The 24,224-nt window shown below is 39.0% G+C and overlaps 1 protein-coding gene across 1 annotated transcript in view; it reads right to left on the bottom strand.

Annotated features, from left to right (window-relative positions):
* The window catches only part of LOC144755450 (AMP deaminase 1-like), a 2,827,830-nt gene that overhangs the window by 986,490 nt on the left and 1,817,116 nt on the right, over positions 1–24,224 (bottom strand). The window contains exon 9 of the mRNA XM_078644388.1: positions 2,773–2,936. Within this exon, the coding sequence (XP_078500514.1) occupies positions 2,773–2,936 (164 nt within the window). The remainder of the gene's footprint in view (positions 1–2,772; positions 2,937–24,224) is intronic.

The following is a 24,224-nucleotide window of genomic DNA, read 5'->3' as shown; positions in this document are numbered from 1 at the left end:
ATGTTGAGATCCTTCTATCCAATCTCCTGTCGCCAAATGTAAGATGAAGGGTTGACTCAGAGGTAAGATGCGAAAATAAGTTTATTCCATTATTAGAATCTCATCCACAAAATAGGTCTGAACAGCAGCAAATGCAGGCTTCAACTGCCTAGCCTCTAATTCTAAAGATAACATTCTCTACAACTACATTCTTAGGCACCTAGCAACAACAGGATGCCACAAAATGTTTCCATGGATTACTGTGCATGACGGATAGGTGAGGAATTCACAGGCAGATGTAGCTTAAGTCATCAATTAGAGATACCCATGCTGGAGGTATGTTAATGAGAGTCGGAGAATAAGCTCTGATTGAATATCTTGAGGTCATTTTCCATGAGGGACACTGAGTTTGTGATCTTTTGTGACACCTTGTACTGGATCTTCAAGATCTTCTTGTGAGTGAGATGACTGGTGTTTTTCTCTAGAGTATTTTGAGATCTATGTTTAGATCTAGATCTAGAACAATGTCCATGAGTCAACTGTGGACTGTCCTGTGGTCTAATGAAAACGGTGGAGATGCTGGGGAGATTCCAGGCAACAGCCTAGGAGATGTTATTGGACCTGGAGAGAAGTTAGTTGGCATCACTCCCCCTGGTGAAGATGTACCAGAAATCGCTATTTCTGGTGTATGACATGATGGAGAGTATGCTTGAGAGTATTGAGAGCCTGGAGTGGCAGGTCTCTCTGGACAAAGCAACTGTAACCATTGAGAAGATAGTTGCACAGATGCTGACACATATTCTGCCTTAGTTGTCTCTTTTGACTGCTGTGGTAGCTTTGACATTGAAGTTGATAGTCTTGTTGTCAATGAAAATGGCTTCAACATCGAGGGAGATGATCTTGATGTTAACTGAGGTGGTCTGTATGTCGACATGGGTGGCAACAACATCGACAGAGGTGGTGTTGTCATCAATAGAGGCAGATAACAGAGATAGCTTTACAGACAACTGAGGTGGTTTTGACAACGACAACTGTGGGCTCATCATCAAAGGAGGTATTTTGAACATTGCTGATGTTCTCAAAGGTGACCATCAGTGTCTTGAAGTCATAACTGATGATGGCAAGCAAAGAGGTATGTGTCCAGTCTTGATGCTATGCTCCTAGACGTCGAACTTCTTGACCTGGAATGGGAGCAATGTCTCTTCCTCTGAGGTTTTTCTCCTTGCAGCTACCTCTAGGGGAGTCATTGGAGTGGGAAGAAGAAACTCTAGTGGAAGACTGGCCTTCTCCAAGGATTCTAGAAGATCTGGCAGGATGTTCTTCCTTCCTTTACCATAACCCATGTAGTCGGATGATCTGTCTATCCATAAATGTTTTTCTGGAGAAGGATTGACAATGGGTACAGGAATCAAGGATGTGTTCCACAGGAAGTCATATAATGCAGAGCCTTTCGGGGTCTGACTGTGCTTTGTTTTTCTCATAGGAAGGGGACTGCACAAGAAGCATAGGCATTTTTAACAGAATAAATATATAGTTTTCTGTCAGAAAAGGGTGTCAAACTACCTAAAATGACAAGAGACTGAGAGTAGAAAGTCTAAATACAAGGTTTGGAAATTCTTCCAAAAGATTTTTGCCAAAAAAGACAGAGCTCAGTGCCCGGGAGCGAGTTACCAGGAGCTGGAAAAATTAACTAACTTAATTGTCACCTGTGAGACATGATGGGATTAAGGCACAGCACCATTTGTATCTACTATGCTTTACATTGCAGCCCATTAGCTAACAATGTTTCATATTCCCTTTCTTTTCCCTTTTAAAAAAAGGTTTGTGGAAGATTTTCTATGACGTATTTCTATACAATTGTCTATTTTTTTTTTAAATGAAAATTCGATTAAATCTGGATATTTTTATTCTTCTTTAGACTGCAAACATATATGTAAGGTACTATGGTACAAAGCTTGTTATATATATGTGTATCATTTTTAAAGTACTTCAGGATCCCCGCATGTGAGTGGGATCATTCAGTGCTTATGAATATTGATGGCGGTCCCCTAGAAGAGAAGGGACACCTTCCTGCACAAAAACAATGCTCTGAGGCTTTTTCCTCTTTCTAAGTGGGCTGCAGAATGCTGCATGCTTAGAAAGAGGTAACTACAAGAAGAGACAGAGACATTTCTTCTCGTTGCACCTACCCCGGGAAGACATTGCATTTTTTACGTATTCCCAGGTTGCTAGTTATGGACCACCACACAAGCTCTCATTGTAAAATTAAGGTTTGCGACCACACTATGTGCGGTAGCATCCTAATTCTGGTGTTGGGACCGCCGACTGGAGGTCGTCGGTTCCACATCCACGGCAATATCGGTAAGAGGCAACTCTGACCGACATCTTAACGAGGCCCTTAGTGCCCTTCAATATTTGAGTGCTTGACCTTCACGAAAATAATGATACAAAAGATGATATAAAAGGCTGAGAAAAAGGTACATTTTCAAAATGACTATAGGGTTAGTGAGTTTTCCAAAATATAGCACCTGTTTTTCCAGTGAGAGTCACAAACACATATATATTTTACAATACACTATTTATTCATTAACCCACACCTCTCATCCAAGAATCCTTCTCGCACACACATACCATCATAACTCCCCAGCTTATGATTCCCTCTTACTAGGGTATCTTTGTTGCAAGTGGAGGTCAGCCGTATCCAATCATCTATGTTCTATCTGCACACACATCATAAGGCAAAATGAGGGTAGGCATGCAATAAATTCGCCGAAAACATCATTGGTATCTTACTATATTCTGGGAACTTGTATCATCCATTTCATAAATTCCGCGTAGACTTTCTGCTTGCAGAACCATTCAGCTAGCTTCTGCCATTCATGTGGTGATTGTCCATAGATAGATAAGCGAGGCTCCGTGTACACATATCTTTGTTTGAACAATTCTGAGCCAACTTCCTAAATGTAAAATAATAATTATTAGAAATGTACAAATGAAATCTACACAATGCAGTCCTTATTCGTCAATTAAAACTGAATCAGCAGAACTTTATTACATTTCTAAAACAGTGATGCACTAGTAGTCATATTTTCCCCATTCAGACAACATTATTTTTAATCATTGAAACAATCCACATTCTAATGCACTTAAAAGTCGTTACTTATCCTGGGCAGTTATTTAGTATCTAGAAGATAAATAAAAGGATCCCAGTGCTGCTAAAACCTTTTCAGTAATAGGAGCACACCAGTTTTAGAGCTGGTCAGAAACACAACAAAATGTATGTTAGAAATATCAAAAAAGCCACACATATAGCAGAGGTGCTTAATGCACTATCTTTTATATTTAGCATTTTCAAATAAGAAATATTAAAAGGAAATAGATTCAATAAGCATACAGCCTCACATTGACATAATTGCACTGTCAATTTAAGCCTTGCAAACAAGGACGTAAGCTGTAAAGATGACTGACAGGATGTAAGAGCAGAGAGCTCGGGGCTTCCAGAAATAATACTACATAATATAATGCCATTAAAAGTAACATCCATAGTCCCTAACCCGCCTTGAACAGCAACCGCAAACAGAAAAGGATACTGGAGCCCTGAGGCAGTTGACAGCCCAGAGGTTTAAAGGATGCAAGCGGACATTTTCTCATTTTCTCTGGATCGAGTCGAAGCATGGCTGAGGGGCTGCGGTCCTGGTGGTAGGGACAGGCCATGTGTAAACCCAGGGTCCCCTCCAGAGGTTTTCGTGGGTTGGTGTTGATCCAGCGCTCCGTTTGGAAAACTGTCTCAATAACACTATCTATCACCTCAATAATCACCATTAATCATGAAACACATATATAGGCCCATAACACCTTTGAAACAATTTTTGAGCGACTGAATCATGTGGCCTGATTAATAAAGTCTTCTTATTAATTATTTACACTATTATATACAACTGCAGTTTTAATCGTTTTCACCATGGTTTTAAACATTTATCATTTATCATTTATAATCAAGCCACTAAAGGCGAATGGATCAACTGATGGAAACTAGACCATGAATAAACAAGACCAGCTTGTCACTTCAAATCTAATTTTTATTAGCTTTATTTCAAAGAATTAAAGCATTTACGTTTTAGAATCTTTATTTTATAAGCAAATAAGAAAGCAGCATTTTAATAAGGAAGCGATTTAATAAACTGACACTTTTAAAGCAAACACAGAATTATGAATTATTAGCAGAATAACAGTTTCCATTCCCTAAAAGTATTTCCCTGTCTATTTCCCTCATCACCTAGAAAGGAAAAATCATTTCAAAGTCTGCTGTCCTTACGTGCGCCAAAAGTCCAACAGCATGTCACGTCATTCAGGAATCGGAACACCAAGCGTATTTTCCCTGCTCCAAGTGTCAGGTTATATACCTTTCTTTCTAGCTAAACTTACTACATTTTATATCTTTTCATGAAATCCAGGCTTTTTATTGGCTGGCTGGTGTCAGTCCACGATAAAACATTAAGTCATGTCCATTACTTGACCAGGACCAGGCTTTTTACATAAGCCCTTCCAGTTTCCTCAGAATGGATACTTTTTCCAGAGTTTCAAACTTTCACTTCCTAGCCTTGGCAGGCAAATCAAGTTCCTGTCCTTGAGCCTTTTTCTTCGAGTGCACGTTTAACTCAGCTGAAGTACTGCTTATTCAGTTATTAATGTCGATGCAGCAAAAATCTTCACAGCTGCGCATGTGCAAAGAATCACTCTGGACAAGCTGAACCACCATTAGGCCTCACTTCGGAAACTATTATTAAAGAAACACAAGACATCAATTAATTAAAGAATTGAGACCCATTTTGTTACCCGCCCCCTATACTAATTTAACCCATTAATTATGGTACCTAGCAAAGCACATATAAGCAGCGTCATTTTTACTTTTCTTCTTTGAACTGAACGAACTCCTCAAGCTTTTGTCACGAAAAAGACATAACATAAGCACACAAAATAAGCACATGCCATTAGTTAAATAGCCGCATTTAATACTGACAAAGACAATAGACAAAGTTAGTTTATTATTTTTCTCCTTGCGTTTGCAACATAAAGCACATTAGTTAATCCTGCGTGTATAAATGAATGCAATTTTAAACTAAGTTGATTAATAAATTCACCACATGCTTATTAATTCAGTTAATGTTAAGATAGGTTAACTTCACAAGTTTGAACAAAATCTTGTTCATTACCTTGCTTCATCAACTCCCTCATATGGTGATTTCTAAATCACCAAATATACCCAAAACTTATAAATTTTCAACCCTTGAACATGTTTTGGACTTTCTTAATATTAGTCTTTTTAAAGTTTAGATTCATTTATTTTTCTGCAACTTTCATATTGAGTCCTTCAAAACTCTTCTAATTCTATTTCTTTTTCTTTCTCCTTTCTCAGTTTGTAAATTCTTTTCTTTTCCATTACATGTTTTCTTCTCTTGTGAATCATGCAACTAATTGTTAACAAAAGTATCATTATAGCTATGACTATTAAAGGGAAAACTATTTTACCTATAATTTAACTACCAATCTCTTGAAACCGCTCTGAAAAACTATCATCTTCTAAAGGTTCTACCTCATCATGTATTTCAGTTATGTTTCTAATGTACATCTCTATATTGCGACTCTTATCAGGGATATATGTACAACAATGTTGGACATGCAAAATCCCACAGACTCCACCCTCTTTTGCTAGCAAAATGTCTAAAGCAAGACGATTTTGCATTACCATACTTCTCATAGTAATAAGCTTTGTATTCACTAATTGAAATCCACTTGCAGTATCAGTTGATAATCTATCAACAATTGTAGACATTTTTCTAACTTTGTTTGCATTCAAGGTTATTCCTACCATAGGTATAATTGCACCAAATATGTCTCCCATTATTTCTGAGAAGCTTTCTCTTTTAAATCTATTCAGGTGTTTGCCAATTTCAAATTAACCTTTTGCATTTCTATCTACACGAACATTTTTGGGAAAAACTAAACCAACATAACAAGTCCCATACCAGTGGTCTGGGAGATTGTAATAAGCTTTATTCCCACAAACAAAATAAATTCCAGGAAAAATGGGATCTTTGCCTCCTTTAAATCCCCAGCCCCCAATAATACGATAAGTGTCTTCACATTGACTTGCACCTACAAAATAATTATCAAACAAAGTATTATCTCTTCTAATACAAAATTTTCCACTAACAGGTTCATCTATGTGAATTGCAACATTTTCATTTCTGCCATTGAGCTTTTCATCTTCTTTCTGCCAAAATGTAGACTTAGTATGTTTCAACATCTCATTGCGCTTGTAAATAGCCCTTCTCTCTTCCACCATATTTAAGAACGTCTTTTCCTCTGTTCTCAATTTACATGTTAGATTATTTCTAAAAGCATACTCATAAGTGAGTTCATTAGTTACTAGGACAAATTCCCTCATCTGTTTAGCATGTTTCAGTTTGTTCACGCTATTTTCAACTTTTAAATTTGCAAAAATGTCATCATAATCTGAGTAATAAAATTCTAAACGACCGGTTTGATAAAACAAGCTAGCTATAACACTGCAGGTAATACCATAAGTAAGAGGAAGCATATTATACGTAACACCTTCAGACACAGAAGTAGGTAACTTTACACAAATGTAGCAATCTTTTGCATCCATCACCTTAACATATTCAGATAAAAGTCTTGAAAAGGTATTACTAGAAAAATCTCCAATAGATCTATCTTGGTTTTTGTGCAATTATTTTATCAGACTTATCTACCTTATCATGATTAACCACAGCTTTACTAGTCATGTTAGTCTTATGCATTTCTTTATCTATTCCAAAAGGAAAAATGACAGCTACAATTAACCAAACTAAAATAATCAAGATTACACATATTGAAGACAGTTTGCAGCATCTCTTGAAAATGGAGCATCTCGAATTATTATTAAAAGAAGGCATTTTTACTTTAAAACAAGAGCCTTTAAACAAAAACAAAAATTGAAAAATACTAAATATACTCCCCTATTTTTTTTAACAGAAAACTTTATTTTCTAACAGCTTTTCTTCGACCTTATGTCATACATCAATGTATTTTCCAGCTAACACACTTTGTTCGACCTTGTGTCACCTAACACAATTTCTTCAACCTTGTGTCACCTAAGAAACAAAATCAATCATTGTCACTTGCAACATCCAAATTAACCTGATTACTATTAACCTCAACTATAGGTGGTATGATTATATAGGTCCATTCAGGTGATTTGTACTTCTGGTTTGGCTTTATTACTCTTTTTGCTCTGCTGTTAATCACTTCAATTTTCTTTCCTGCTTGTTTTTTCTTATTCAAGTCTTCTTCCTTTTGACTCGAGATCTCATTAACTTGCTCTTTTGCTAGTTTGAATTTTAGGCCAATTATCTCCTTCATTTTCATTTGGCCAATTATCTCCTTTTCTTGATAATTTCCTTTTCGGTTCTGCTACATTATACTCCACTCACTAAGCTCTTTTTCTTGATCTTCTCACTTTTGATTCATCTCCACTTTCATCTGTTTCACTTTCTGAGTTGTCAGCTGATTCATTAATAATCAGTTTTACTGCATCAGATTCTTCTCTAGATCTAGGTACTTCTTTACTCGGCAGATTCACTCTGTTAGGAAAATCATTCTTTATAGCTGGTACTTGGAATTTCTTCTTCTTCAATTACTTCCAACTTCCCAGTTTCAGAATTTCTTTTCCTGCTTTCAGAGCTTCCAACCTGCTTTTCAATACTCTCCTGATCTTGATCTTGAATCACTGCTTGTTCAGTTTCTTTTTCTGCTTCTTGATCTAACAGATCTTCATCATTTTCAGAATCTTGTATCACAATTTCTTCAGTTTCTTCATTCAATGCATCATTCGCAATTGAACTTTCCAGATGTCGACCTTCTTGTCGATTTTCAGGATCTGGATTTCTTTCAGGATCTTCTTCTGAATCTGAATCAGCTGTTGTATCACCCTCGTCAGGATTCTCAGGAGCTGGCACACGAATGGTGTGGCTAGCATGAATCCATCTCTTCAATCCCCTACACTTTACTGCATTTGTTGTGACTAATATCATCTGTATTGCCTTCTGCCACCTGGTACTAGGCAGTTTCTTCATCAGTGAACTTTTGTCCTCACCCAGTCACCTGGTAACAGATCATGTGCTTGTTCTTTCTCTTTTGTAATCACTTCAGTTCCCACCTGATGGAACACAGAAGTCACCACATCAGATAGATTATTACAATAATCCATAATGATACTATCATTAATGCTCAACAGTTTATCAACTGGAACAAATGCTTGCCTCATGACCCTATCCATTAAAATTTCATGAGGGTTCAGTCCTGTTTTTCTATCTGGAATGCTTCTTAATGACATCAAAACAAGTGGAAGTGCGTCAGTCCACTTCATTCCTGTTGCTATACACATTTTTGCAATTCTGTTTTTAATTGTACCATTCACTTGTTCAACAACTCCTGATGCTTCTGGTCTGTAAGCACAATGCAACTTTTGTTTTATGTCCAGAGCTTCGCAAATCAATTGTAACAATCTGTTTTCAAAATGTGTTCCACGATCTGTCTCGACCGTTACTGGAAATCCATACCTTGGTATGATTTCTCTCAAAAGCAATTTTGCCACAGTTATTGAATCATTGCGACGTGTTGGGAACGCTTCCACCCATCTTGAAAACAGACAGACCATCACCAAGACATATCTGAGTTTATTGTGAGGTGGCATGTCAATGAAGTCAAGCTGTATTCTGGTAAATGGACCACCCTCCCGTCCTATTGTTCCCATGCTCACAACAGTTTTTCTGTTTGGATTGATCTGTTGACAGATCAGGCATCTCTGACAAAAAGATTCTGCAATTATTCTGAATTTTGGATTGTACCATGTCTGTCTAAATAAGCTAATCATTGAATCTCTTCCAATATGTCCTGGACCATGATACATGCGTGCCATGTCAGAAATCATACTGTCTAACATTACTGGTCTGTCATCTTTGTAAACCCAAACCTCATCTTCTTCTCTCGGTCTGCATCCTGCTTTTAACCAAGTGTCTTTTTCCTCATCTTTGCCTCATCTTGCAACTGTTTTACTCCCTGCCAAGTCTCAGCTACAGATGTTAGCATAAGTGAGTTCAAAACATGTTCATTGTTTTTTTCCCGATTAATTGCCACATTATCTTTTGCACAGAATTTTGCTATTGTGTCAGCATATGCATTTCCTTTTGTTATGTAATCCTCTCCTTTTTTATGTGCTGTGCAGTTAACAACTGCAATTTTTTCTGTTAACTGAATTCCGTCGATTAGTCTTTTGATTAACTATGCATTTCTGATTGGTGATCCCGCAGAAGTTAAATAACCTCTTTGAGACCAGAGCTGGCCATAGTCATGGACTACACCATATCCATACTGACTATCAGTCACTATGGTAACTTTTAGCTCTTTTCCCAATTCACATGCATGAATCAAAGCAATCAATTCTGCTACTTGAGCTGTACTAATTCCTTTGGGACAGGAGGCTTCAATTACATCTGCAACTGTGCATACCGAATATGCTGCACTCAGAACACCTTCATCTGTTCTTAAGCATGAACCATCAACAAACAAAACATAATCTGATTCAGCTAATGGGACATCTTTAATGTCCTGTCTGGGTTTAGTGCAATATTCTAACACATCCAGGCATTCATGATCAACTTCATCTCTGATTTCTCTTTCAGCACCATCAGGTAGTACTGTGGAAGGATTTAAATTCACACATCTCGCAATTGAAACGTTGTCTGAGCCAAGGATAACCTTTTCATATTTTGTTAGCCTGCTATTTGTCAAGTGTTGTGTTCTGCTTCTTGTGAGGAGAATATCAATTTAATGTGGTACATATACTTTTACAGGAAATTCCATTATTATTCCTTCACTTTGTTCCAAACTTACACTTGTTGCAGCTACTGCTTTTAAGCAACCTGGTAATGCTTTTGCAACAGGGTCAAGAACAGCTGAGAAATATGCTATTGGCTTTCTCAGTCTTCCATGTCTTTGAATCAGAACTGATAATGCACATCCTTCCCTTTCACTGCAATACAGCTCAAACTCTTTCTCATAGTCCGGCATTCCCAATGCTGGAGTTTCACACAAACTTCTTTTTAACTGTTCAAAGGCCCCTAACTCAGTTTCTGTTAGGCTAATCGGGTCTTTTATGTCTGCTTTTGTCAGTCTCTGCAGTGGCTTTGCAATTACTGAAAATCCACTGATCCATTGGCGACAATAACCTACCATTCCTAGAAACATTCTAACCTGTCTCTGTGTTTTTGGAGGTTGCATTGCTTGAATCATTTTTATTCTCTCTGTTGTCACTTGTCTGACTCCCTTTGCAATTCTGTGACCAAGATATTTTACTTCTTGTTTGCAAAACTGTAATTTTGCAGGAGATACTGTATGTCCCTCATCTGTCAGATGATTTAAAATAGTAATGGTATCTGTTACACAATTATCTTTTGTTTTTTTCAGCCACAAGGAGATCATCAATATACTGCACTAACGTAGATTTTCCAGGCAAATCTAGATTTTCCAAGGATTTCTTTAGCAACTGATTAAAAATTGATGGACTTTCAGTATACCCTTGCGGGATACGACACCATGCTAATATGCGCTCTTTGAGCCGGAACGCAAAAATTTGCTGGCTCTCTAGATGCAATGGAACAGTAAAGAATCCATTACACAAATCAATAACTGTAAACCATTCTGCATCATGCGGAATCTGATATAGAATTACCGCTGAGTTTGGTACAATTGGGCAACATGGGACTATAATTTTATTAACCTTTCTCAGATCGTGAACAATTCTGAAAGTTCCGTTTGGCTTTTTAATTCCCATAATCGGTGAATTGCATGGACTACTCTCAATCTCTTTTAGAACACCTTGCTTTATGAACTTGTCAATTACAGGAATAACTCCTTCAATCACTTCTGCTTTCGTTTTGTACTGTGGAATGTTTGGATAATCTGCTTCTTGTTTTACTGATATTTTTACTGGATCTACATTTTTTATCAGACCCATTTCATCTCCAGTGAAATCCCAAATTTTAACATTCACTGTATCTTTTAATTCTTCAGGTAGATTATTCTTGTCAAACACAGGAAATAATTTACTTTCCTCTGCTTCAACCATTGACATTGTTAATTTGTAAAGTCCATCTACTTCTCGAGTTTGAAGCTCAATACCATCCGGTGAGCAATATATTTTACAATTCATTTTACAAAGGATATCCCTACCTAATAGATTTACAGGACTGCTATTACAAACTACAAATGTATGCATGTCTTTGAATTTACCTATTTCAACTTCAACTGGCTCAGTTAGATCTGTTTTTATTTGCTGATTTGCTACACCTACTACTTGGATCTTTTCACCAGAGAGAGGGAGGTTTTCTATTTCCACTGATCTAACAGTAGAACGGGTAGCACCTGTATCCACTAGGAATGTAATTTCTACAGCATTCACTTTACCATTTACAAATGGACCAGACTGATCTACCTCAAGAGTGGCTCCAAGCACACACTCTTCCTACTCTCTCAGGAACCGTCAGAAGTAATCATCAGATTTAATCCCTCCATCTTCTTTCATCAAAAATTGTTCTGACACATTCGGCACATTCACTCTTGGCGGTCTGTTTACCTGTTCACCTCCGCTGAATCCTGTTTCTGCACTGTATCTATGCACATTTACACAGTTTGGAAGTGGTGGTTGTGGTATCTGACTTTGCTGAATCACTACCTGTCGCTGTTGCTGCTGATTTATCTCATTCTGCATCTGTGGATTTAATGATGCATTTTAAAAATTTCTGGGCGGATTCTTACATTCGCGCTTCCAGTGTCCAATTTCGCCGCAATTAAAACATGGAAGTTTCTGTTTTAACTCTTCTATATTTCCCATCAATTTTGGTTTATTATAATTACCTTTAAATCTCCCTTGATTCTGATCAACACCTTTATTTCCTAATGTTGCTATTTGTTGCTCAGCCACTTTTACCTGTGCTCACATAGCTTTTTCTTTTAGCTTCTTTTGTTTTGCGTCTAATTCATCACTACAGTATTTTGCTTTCCTCAAATTTTCATCTACTGTGAGAGACTGCCAACCTAATATTCCAGATCTAATCATTTCACCAATTTCAGGTCTTAAGCCATAAACAAATCTGTATATGTAGTGGCTCATATCTTTTTCACTTACATTTTCATAACAACTGTATTGTTTAAATACCAGCAGTAATCTTTCCTAAAATGAATGTACTGATTCTTTTGGCTCTTGGGTTGCTCTATCTACTTTAACCCAATCCACCTCTTTTTGAGGAATCTTATTTTTCAACCACACAATTACCTTTTCGTACGCATTCATTACAACTGATGAAGGAGCACCTGTTACTTTATGTCGAGGAGGTTCTTCTTTTGGCCAATCTATAGAAATTTTACATTCTGTCCATAGATCTGATGGGATAACTATGTCAAAGAATCCATCAAGATCAACCCACAAAACTTTTGAAACTTTCACAAATCTGTCTACCTGTCAATACCATTCTACAGGTTTTTCTCTTAAACGAGGAAAATCATTAGTGAACACTAAAATGTCTTGTCTTGTCCATGGGACATGCACAAACCCTCCTCCCGGTATTTCTCTCAATGGGAATTCATCTACTACTTCTTCCTTCTTTTCTCTGACAGGAAATGCTAAACTTGTTTTGTCTTCATCTCTTTTCTTTGTCCATTTTACTCTCCATTTACTTAATTCACCTAATTTTCTCAAAATCACAATTAAGTCTTTTATATGAATGATTCTTCCTGTGATATTCATATTCTCGATATCTTTTTCAGAGAAATCCACTCTATATTGTTTCTGCAAATTCTTCTGCTTACTTAAATCTACTCCTAGTTCAGTAGCCATTTCCTCTAATTGATCATATTTGTTCTTCATTTTCCATGTAATGCTTTTGCAAATAAATAATAATTCATCATCCTGATACAGCTTCAAATTGTCAGTTCCAATCATTCCAATTATTGATTCCTCTAAAACTGCTTTCAATTTTGCAACATCAAGTAATTTACATTCTGATGTTTGTGTTAAATCTATTTTATTCGGACTCGTTTCCGAAGTTCCAGAGTCAGATTCTGCAGCAGATGGAGTTTTACTAAACAAACTTTGATTAAAAGTTAAATCAGGCATCATTAATTTCTCTCGATGTATTTCAGACAAATCTGAATACATTTTTTCAGCCACTTTCTGTATTTCTGAATTTAATTGAACTGTTAAAGCTGAATGCCTAACTTCTTTTTGATCAAATACTGGAAAAACAGGTCCAATCGTTACAGTAATTGTTACTGCTTCCATGCTTTTGGTTAACTGCTGTATTAATTCATCTTTTGAACGAAAATAATCTGTGGTATTTGGTAATTCCCCACACCTTTCTGTTCTCATTTCAATTCTTGGGGTTGCATTTCTTTGAACAGGCGTTTCAGCATAATTTCTATTTTCACCTGATATATTTGAACTACATCTTGTTTCTACTCTTTCAGGGGTTTTTCTATTGATCGGGTTTGATCTAGAAGGTGTCTCGTTAATAATTTCTCTTGGAGAAGCAATAACTTCTCTTGGTGGGCTTACTTCTCTTGGAGGGGCACTTAGAGAAGACCATGAACAAACTGGTTGATAAGGTGGCGGTTTTCTAGTATAAATTTCTTCTAATACCGCATCCTCTTGATCACTTTCTTCATTGTTTTTATTATTTCTCTTTTGGGTACTCTTTTGTCCAGTTGCCTCACCAACTATTCTCGCTGGGTACAAGCCATCACACATGTCTGCACGTCTCCATCGTTGCATTCTATCCTCATGTGTTTCTCTATCAAGACCTAATCCAGTACCTCTTGGTATACCTCTATTCTCTCGTTCTAGTTCAAACATTTCATCCTCCCATTCAGCTAAAGCCTCAAATTGTGTAGGTCTAGGCTTTGGTACAAGATTCATAATCTTTTCTCTTAAATTTTTCAAAACTCGTATATTAAATGATCCGTCTTCCGGCCAAGCTAATACACCATCATTTTTGGTATATTTCATCCAATTCTCAATCCAAAGATAAGTATGCTATCCATATTCACCCAACATATACGTTGCAGGTGTTTTGTACTTATGAATTAATTTTCCACCTCGCGTTTTGATTTTCTTGTCAGGTTTAAGTTTATTTTTCATTTTCTGAAACCATGAAAACTTCTTTTTCTCCTTCATGTAATAATAATCCATGTTTTTAAAGAATCTCCCTTACTCCGGTAAAGATCATAACAAGGACGTTGTTATTCCGCCACAACAACCAATCCGTGCGCGAAACTCACCAACAAGCCAATCAGGTTTGACTACGTCACTATTTTGCTCAACCAATATAATTACTATTTTCAGGATGAGCCAATCAGCTGTAAGCTTGTCTTAGTCACATGAACCAATCAGTGCGCGAACACTGTGACGTATCTCAACCAATCACAGCGCGACTCTTGTGATGTATGCTGCCGCTGCAGCTTCTCTGTCTCTCGCTCCGCTCCTTAAACTCACACCTCCTTTACAATTTTTTTTAAAGCGCCATATTTACAAAACCTTTCAATTGAATTCAGTTAGTTACTCCACAAAACAAACCATTTGTCTGTTTCGCTAAATAAAGTGATAGCTTTCCCAAACATTCAAGTATTCTTTTTGCGTGAAATAGACGACGCTATTTTCAGAGAATATTTTAATTTGTCAATAAAGTAAGGCTACTTTACCCTACTAGCAGGTAATAATGAACTCATTTCTCCCTAAATGCACATACAGAGATATTTTACACCTCCTTAGAGACAATTCAGAGTTTAACTCGATCATATATTACAAATTCATTTACGCACATCCATACAGAGAAAACCCTAACCATGCATACAGAAATCTTAAGTAGGACTTTAACCCACCAATAGAAATCCTCACTTGCCAGTAAGATAGACAACACTTCCTTACCCTTCACTCAAGCTCAGATAAATTCTACTACTCTTTTCACAGTGAGTTTTAGAACAGGACACCAGTCCCTATACTCGAAAGCTACGATTTCATAGACAATCCTCACTATGCATTCTACCTTTCACACCTAAAATCCCTAAACTTGTGCTGTACGTCCACAACACTAGTGATATACGGCGATACCACTATTTTGAAACAGAACAAATACACTGTGTAACTTCACCTGTCACAGTACTCATGCCGGCACGATCCAGGAATTTTCACACTGCTGGAAAAAACCTTTCGACTACATATAACAACTGAACAAACTTAACATGTTTTTAGACATTAATCCTATGTAATTACCATGTAACATGCCAGTTACCATAGTAACCGAACTCTGCTACCAAGAAATTGATCCAGCGCTCTGTTTGGAAAACTGTCTCAATAACACTATCTATCACCTCAATACTCACCATTAATCATGAAACACATATATAGGCCCATAACACCAATGAAACAATTTTTGAGCGACTGAATCATGTGGCCTGATTAATAAAGTCTTCTTATTAATTATTTACACTATTATATACAACTGCAGTTTTAATCGTTTTCACCATGGTTTTAAACATTTATCATTTATAATCAAGCCACTAAAGGCGAATGGATCAACTGATGGAAACTAGACCATGAATAAACAAGACCAGCTTGTCACTTCAGAATTAAAATATTTACGTTTTAGAATCTTTATTTTATAAGCAAATAAGAAAGCAGCATTTTAATAAGGAAGTGATTTAATAAACTGACACTTTTAAAGCAAACACAGAATTATGAATTATTAGCAGAATAACAGTTTCCATTCCCTAAAACTATTTCCCTGTCTATTTCCCTCATCACCTAGAAAGGAAAAATCATTTCAAAGTCTGCTGTCCTTACGTGAGCCAAAAGTCCAACAGCATGTCACCTCATTCAGGAATCGGAACAGCAAGCGTATTTTCCCTGCTCCAAGTGTCAGGTTTTATACCTTTCTTTCTAGCTAAACTTACTACATTTTATATCTTTTCATGAAAATCAAGGCTTTTTATTGGCTGGCTGGTGTCAGTCCACGATAAAACATTAAGTCATGTCCGTTACTTGACCAGGACCAGGCTTTTTACATAAGCCCTATTGTCTCTCATTACCACGTCTTCCAGTTTCCTCAGAATGGATACTTTTTCCCGAGTTTCAAACTTTCACTTCCTAGCCTTGGCAGGCAAATCAAGTTCCTGTCATTTAGCCTTTTTCTTCGAGTGCACGTTTAACTCAGCTGAAGTACTGCTTATTCAGTTATTAATGTCGATGCAGCAAAAATCTGTACAGCTGCGCATGTGCAAAGAATCAAGCTGAACCACCATTAGGCCTCACTTCGGAAACTATTATTAAACAAACACAAGAAATCAATTAATTAAAGAATTGAGACCCATTCTGTTACCCGCCCCCTATACTAATTTGACCCATTAATTATGTTACCTAGCAAAGCACATATAAGCAGCGTCATATTTACTTTTCTTCTTTGAACTGAACGAACTCCTCGAGCTGCATTTAATACTGACAAAGACAATTGCAAAGTTAGTTTATTTTTTTTCTCCTTGCGTTTGCAACATAAAGCACATTAGTTATAAATGAATGCAATTTTAAACTAAGTTGATTAATAAATTCACCACATGTTTAATAATTCAGTTAATGTTAAGAGAGGTTAACTTCACATTTTTGAACAAAATCTTGTTCATTACCTTGCTTCATCAATGTAGAGGCTACAGGCACAAAGAAGACGTGGTGCGGTGGCACCGCAAGTGTTTGGGGTCTGTGAGGATTGGGGTGTCAGGATGCCAGAGCCATGAGCTGGCGCGGTCGACTGGACCTGAAGGAGATTGTGTGAACTGGGGTGTGCCCCAGGCTGCGATTTAGCGGGAGTTGCTGCACGACACCCCCAGGTGTTGTGTTCCCTTCCTAATGAGGAGGGCATCTGATGGACTGTTTAAGTTGTGAAGCTGACCAAAATGGGCACCCTTTGCCAGGGGAGTGCCATATGTGGGAGCTGGAACCCCTTCAGGCCAGTGGTGTTCTGCCCTGATGAGTGATCATTGTCAAGCCAAGCGCTCTTGAGGTTTGCTTACCCCTCCTTATCCAGCAGCCCCTCCGGTGAGGTAAAAGAGAGGGTTGAGAGAGCTGCATAGCTAGGCATGGTCAAGCAAATCTTACCAGAGCTGCCAGGGGCCCACTAGCTGTAAACATTGGAGACCTCCTGAACTGCAATATAACGCACAATGCTGGTTGGCTTCATCAGCTTGTGGGAGGATATTGATTACTCACCCCCCTCCGGGAATAGGAAAAGGTAACCTACAGTCATATAAAAAGGAGCCGATTGTGAGATGATGATATGGTATTGTGGGGTCAGAGCCCCAGGATATAACAGTGCCTTGAAAAGTGATGCAGAGCCAGAATTGACTGATAGGCGCTCTATGATAGTGGCAGAAAAACATATCTTGGGGAGATGACAGCCCTTACCCTGTGAGGTCTTTATTCTATTGGAGGGAGCAAATTATGTGAACAAGTCTTTGCTTCAATCTGTAATTTGAGGGCGAAGATGGCGGCGTCAGGCTAGACGCCGGTTGCTGCTCTGAACGGGACAGCAGGACATGCCATAAACCAACCCAGAGTTTCATACCTGATAATGAGGAAATGAACCGAAAAACACTGCGATGAATGTGCCAATAGCCCCGAGAGATATGGATATCAACATGCGATCTATGCAGCCGAATGAGTTTGAGGCTGTACCTGTCACGGCTTCACTTTTCACAAGGACGCCGCTTTCGCTGCTTTCCTCCGCGATTGGATTTGCTGTCCTCCGCCTGTTGATCGGCAATCACCGATCTGTGTGTGCACTACGCTCCTTGTGCTGGCTCTTCCGGTCAGACTCTGCGGATTCCCTCAACTTAGCGAGCCCCGTGACCGACACGGAACGCCTGAATCCTGTTACCGGCAGCAGCTCACTAACCCCATCAGCATCAATGGCCCCGAAGAATGCGGCTGCGGTGGCGGCCAAGACAAGGGCTGCACGTCAGGCACTGATGCGAGATCAGGAGACAAGCAAGACGAGTAAGCAGCAGCGTGGTGCTACAAGTGGGGGAGTGCAAGGAGTGCAAGGATCAGGAATGCGCGCTGAGATAGCTGACACAGCAGTGGTGGCAGAGAAGACGGTGGAAAAAACGCCAGCCCGAAGGGGAAGCTTTTCAACTAAAACACCACTAGCATCCCTATCAGCAAAAAGTGCTACAATAAGTACTTCAACAGTGGCAACATTGTTTCGCGCCGCTAATCAAAGAACAGTGGCAAAGGAGGCACAACAGATCACCGAGAAGCAACTAGTGACTGCCCCTATGGAGGAGGGCGGTATGTCTATATGCCTCGCAGTTTCAGGCCAGGCTGAGGGGGATGCTATACCAGGCCGGATGGGGGCAGAGAATGCTTCAGCAATGCTATCGGTGCAAAGTTATGAGACAGAGACTGTGTCCAGCAGCGCACCCGAAAGATCCGGTAGTATTAGTGGGCAGGTAAGCCATCTTACCCCTTCTACCCCTTCTATCTCCGCGCCTCCCAAACTCGGTACTAACGTTCATCTGGGCACTGATAACGAGGGCATGCATAACAAAGACTCAGTGGATAAAAGTATCCTAGCTAACCAAGCTAACCAAGAGGGGGGCAGTAATAACATTCGCAATGTCACTATTAAACCTGCACTAAAGACTATTAGTATACATGGTGATCAGCGGGAGGTTACAATTTTCCCCACTCTACACCCTGAGAGCAGCCCGATCAACGGGGTTGAGCGGGCTAACCAAGGCCCTGCCGCAGACCCTCAAAGTACCACGGGGATGCAAGCAGATCTCTTGCCTGAGAGTTTAATAGTCGATGCTCAACTAAACTCATTCGCCGACTTAAATCACAAGTCACAAGCTGGGATCAGCAACCCCCCCGAGAGAGGGGCAGGGAGCAAGAACTTACAAACCTCAGAGGCACTCCACCCTGATATGGTAGCACCACAATCTAGCACCAGAATAGATGTACCCCCCGGTGATGCTATCGAGGCTCTCGAGACCGATAAGGACATAACTGATTTTTACTCTTTATCCGAGGACATCAGCTGGTCAGGTGATACGGATGAACTGGAGGATGTGCAAGATCCAGAGAATGATTCAGGTTCTAACTCAAGCTCGGATGCTGAACTCAATCTACCGAAGGAACAACGCGACAAAAAAAGAACTATATTAAAAAAGAAAAAAACTGGGCATCACGGCGCAAATGATTTATCATGGGACTACACTCCAACAGCCCTAGCATTAAATCAGAGCCATACTCTTGATCCAAGATCTCAAAGATTGTCCACGGAACAAAATCTAAACAAGGAAACTCTCGAGGCTTCAGGAACCACATTAACACAAGTAATGGAGACAGTCCTGCAGGCCATAGCATCACACCGAGAGGAAACTTCTAAAGACAGTCGCAAAGCCCGAGCAGGCCTACAAAAGGTCCAAGGAGTGGTTCCCAAACTTTCTAAAACCATGGGCGCATTTACAGAGAGGCTAAACGACATTGAGGATCGCATTGTGGTTAATGAGACAGAAGCCACAGCTACAAACGAACGACTTGAAACCACCGAAGCACAGGTTCATGACATCAGATGGAAGCTAGAAGATTACGAAAATAGATTGCGCAGGAACAATCTTCGAGTGCTGGGAATTCCAGAAAAAATGGAAGGTGAGGACTGCCGCAACTTTATAGTACAACTATTTCGTGATACCCTTCCTGAACTAAACACCTGGGACTGGGGGTATGAGGTACAGAGAGCTCATAGGGTACCTTTAACGTTAAAATCCACGGCACCTACAGGTAAATACCCACGCGCAGTCCTAGTCTACTTTGGAAACTTCCTGCTTCGTCAGGCCATTGCGGAGAAAGTCACTCCTGATAAACATCGTAAAAAGGATTTAATATCGTATTTCGTGCGTCCCGATTTCTGCCACTGGACTGTTGAAAGGAGGTGGCGACTCAGGCAACTCATCAAACCCTTCCAAGAGAAGAAAGCTGTAGTATACTTGAACAATCCTGCAAAACTAAAAGTAATATATATGGGACAGACTACATTTTTTACATCTGAGGTCAAGGCTAAGGAATACTTAGACAGTTTATGAGAAAACAACTGCTCGCACCTGAGAGTAGGGTGGGGAGCTATTTGACGTAGGCACGAGATAGAAACAGAATTAGGCAACTAGTTACCGGTCTCACAAGTAGCCTGATACATTAGAATACAATTGTGTAGCTGATAGTAAGAAAACAAGAATTAAGAATTAAGAATTAAGAGATCGAACAGATGTCACCCAGAATTTTCAATATTTGATCTTTTCACTCTCCTACACTTATTTTTTCTTCTATTCTTCTATTCTTTGACCCTTATCTTTTCTATTATATTATGTTGTGCAAAGTGTGTTTTCTCTATTCATAACTTTCTTCCCGTTTTAGATAATTGTCATTTCCTGTACACTTTAAATGCATGCCACGCTAGTCCTGAACAGAGCAGGCTAATCCATCACCGCAGACTCCGATGGAGTCTCATTGCCATGTTCGGGAAGGCAAGGGGTGGGGAGGGTGGAGTGGAGAAGGGAGGGCGGAGGGTGGGGATCTGGGTGCACCGGGTGCACTTGGGCTAGGGGGGGGGGGCACGACAAAAAAATTTAAAATGAGCAAACTGATACTTATGACAGAATGTTGGCTAATGAACCTCGATGTAAAAATAATACAATTAAATGGGTAGATTAAACATAGGATGTTGGAATGTGGCAGGTTTAAACGACAGAGGAAAGAGGGCCCAATTTTCTCAAATAATGGCTTATAGCTCTTGTGATATCATTTGCATACAGGAAACCCATATATTAATAGGGGAGATTAACAAACTAAAAATACCTGGTTACCATATATTAATTACAACAACCCAAACTTCAAGAACTAGGGGAGTTACTCTGCTTGCAAAAACAAGATTTGGTAGCCCGCTATGTAAAAAAGCTGACGACCATGGACGATGGGCCATTGTCCAACTAGATGTGGGTATTACAATATGCTCTGTGTATGGCCCTAATCTTGACGACCCCACATTATTTGTTGAACTGGAATCAGAACTGGCATCATGGCCAAGTACCTTGATCGTGTGTGGCGATTTTAATTTAACGTTTAACCAGACCCAGGCCCTTCAGAACCATTATACATACTCCGGACGGAAGCCCAGGGTGTTCAGAGCAGTTCTAAATCTAATTCAGACCCATAATCTTCAGGATTTATGGTTGTTAAAAAAGGGTAAAGACCCAGGTTACACCTTCTTCTCTTATCCACATCGGAAGTATGTTCGCATAGACTATTTCTTTGCAACACCTGATATTGCTCTGAATGCCCTGATCTTTAAAGATCCAAAGACAATTTCTGACCATAATTTGATTTTCATTACAGTGGAAATATCTGGGTACAATCGAGTCCACACACAGTGGTCATTCGATAGGAAACTACTAGCCAACCAAGAGTACATAACTCATATAACCCAATGGACGAAATAATTTTTTGACGCAAACCGATATAGTGCCTCACGATTTATCGTTTGGGACAGCTATAAGGCCGCATTAAGGGGGGAAACTGCCACATTTGTTGCCACTCGCAAGAAAGAACGGATGAAAATTCATAACCAACTGATAAACGATTTGACACAACTAGAATATAAACATGCAATCCAAACACAACGTGGCAAACAGGCAGAGGATACCCTAAGAAAGATCTTAGTGCTTAAGGCAGAATTAAATAATGAGTTAGCTGTTAAAGCCGCCAAAACTGTCCAAGCTTATCGAAATAAATCATACGAGGTAGGCGAAAATGTCGGGAAACACCTAGCCTTAAAAACACGACAGACTCAATCCTATAACACAATACAAAGTATTGAACATTGTGGACATAAATATACCACCCAGAAAGAAATCGCTAATTGCTTCAAGGAATATTATCAAAAGTTATACCAGAATGAAGATGAACACACGGCCAATGAGATTAAGGAGTTTTTAGCTAATTGGCATAGCGAAACTAATATGTTACAACCCGTTGACGATAACGTAAGGAATGAATTAGAGAAAGAGATCACTAGAACAGAGGTGGAGTTGGCAATAGCAGAACTAGCCGCAGGGAAGGCTGCTGGGCCCGATAGGATACCCCTAGACCTATATAAGATACTAGGTAATATAATAATTCCACTCCTTCAAGACTTATTCTTAGGTATCCAATGGCATGGAAAATCCCCAGAGTCATGGAAACAAACAAACATATCAGTTTTCAGGAAAAAGGATAAACCACCTGAGTTAACAGCATCATACAGACCAATCTCTTTGATTAATTCAGATTCTAAAACCTACGCGAAGATTTTAGCCAACCGACTTGGTAAACACATAGAACAACTAGTGTCTCCTTGGCAACATGGGTTCATACCCGGCAAAAGCACCACCGATCACATACGCCGAGTATTAACACTGTTTGACATAATGAAGATAGAGAAAGGTCAAATGTCCCTGGTCCTATTAGACGCCGAAAAGGCATTTGACCGGGTCTCCTGGCAGTATTTATGGGAGCTCCTAGCCCTTAACAACATAGGCCCGGGGTTTATAAAATCAGTAAAAGCCCTATACGCAGAACCTAAAGCTAAAATCCTGACCGGAGGCTGTGAGTCCGAAAGTATAAATATCCAGAGAGGGACAAGACAAGGGTGTCCGTGTTCTCCACTCTTATTTTCATTATACATCAACCCACTAATTATTAAACTTCTAACATCACCGGCAATAATTCCAGTAAAAACAAGTATATATAACACCAAAATACTCGCCTACGCTGATGACATAGCGATTCTAACCACCAACCCTATCGAGGCCATAAATGAAATAGAAGTAGTCACTCGAATATTCGGTCTGTATTCAGGCTACTCATTAAATCAAGACAAAACAATGGTAGTCTGTACTGATAACACTCCATACACAGGCCAATATAAAGTAGCAAATGCGAAGTACTTAGGGGTTACCATCTCACCTAATACTAATGACATCATTATATTAAACTATGACCCCTTAGTCGCTAAAATTAAAAAAGATCTCCTTAGAGTAAACAACCTTCATTTATCCATAATCGGTAGAACCAACTATATCAAAATGACAATTTTTCCAAAACTACTATATCTATTTCGAGCAATCCCTTTTTTAATCGACAATACCTATATAAAGAAGATAGATCAAACAATAACATCATTTATTTGGAACTATGGGAAGACAAGAAGGGCAATAACCAAATTGGTGTTGCCAACAGCCCGTGGCGGATTAGCAGTGCCAAATCTAACCTATTACATGTGGGCTGCCATCTTACAACAGATGGCCTTTTTAACCACATCTAAAAAATCAGACCACAACAGATCTTTGCATAATATCCCTTCTATTTACGAACTCACATTAGGTAATACAGCACGAGGATTACTGTTAAGGCAAATCGAGCCGTCATACTATAAAAAGATTAAATTTAAGATAATCACAGACGCATATAAAATCTGGACCAGAGCTACAAAAATACTTTCAATACCCAAACACACCAATTATACACCCTTATGGCATAGCTTTATAGTCCCTCAGTATCTCAATGATAGCATTACTAAGCGATGGGAAAATTTAGGTATTGTCACTATTGGCGATTTCCTAAACTCAGATGGTAGTACAACATTTGACGAATTGCGTCTTAAATATCAGATTCGCCCCGCAGACTACCTTAAATTTATTCAAATTTATACATCATTAAGACAATATATTACAAATACCGAGCTACAGTCGCCACCGCTACTAAACCTGATGCAAAAATTTTCAGTTAGAATTAGCGATATATATGGGATCCTTATAAATAACCATCCGGACGATCTCGATAGAATAGAAGATAGCTGGGCAAACAAATTAAACAATCCTAACGTGGACATAGATATGGTGCTACGACTATCCTCTAAGGTCATACTTGCGAGTAATCTAAAAGCCCAAATCTATAAAACGGTATGCACTTTATATTACACACCATTTAAATTATTTTCATGGGGTAAGGCTAGTCACGATAAATGCCCTAGATGTGCACTTGGCCC

The sequence above is a fragment of the Lissotriton helveticus genome, chromosome 5_1 (genome assembly GCF_964261635.1).
Source record: "Lissotriton helveticus chromosome 5_1, aLisHel1.1, whole genome shotgun sequence".
Classification (NCBI taxonomy): Eukaryota; Metazoa; Chordata; class Amphibia; order Caudata; family Salamandridae; genus Lissotriton; species Lissotriton helveticus.
Note: the sequence above shows the minus strand (reverse complement) of the source record. Positions and strands in the feature narration are given on the sequence as shown.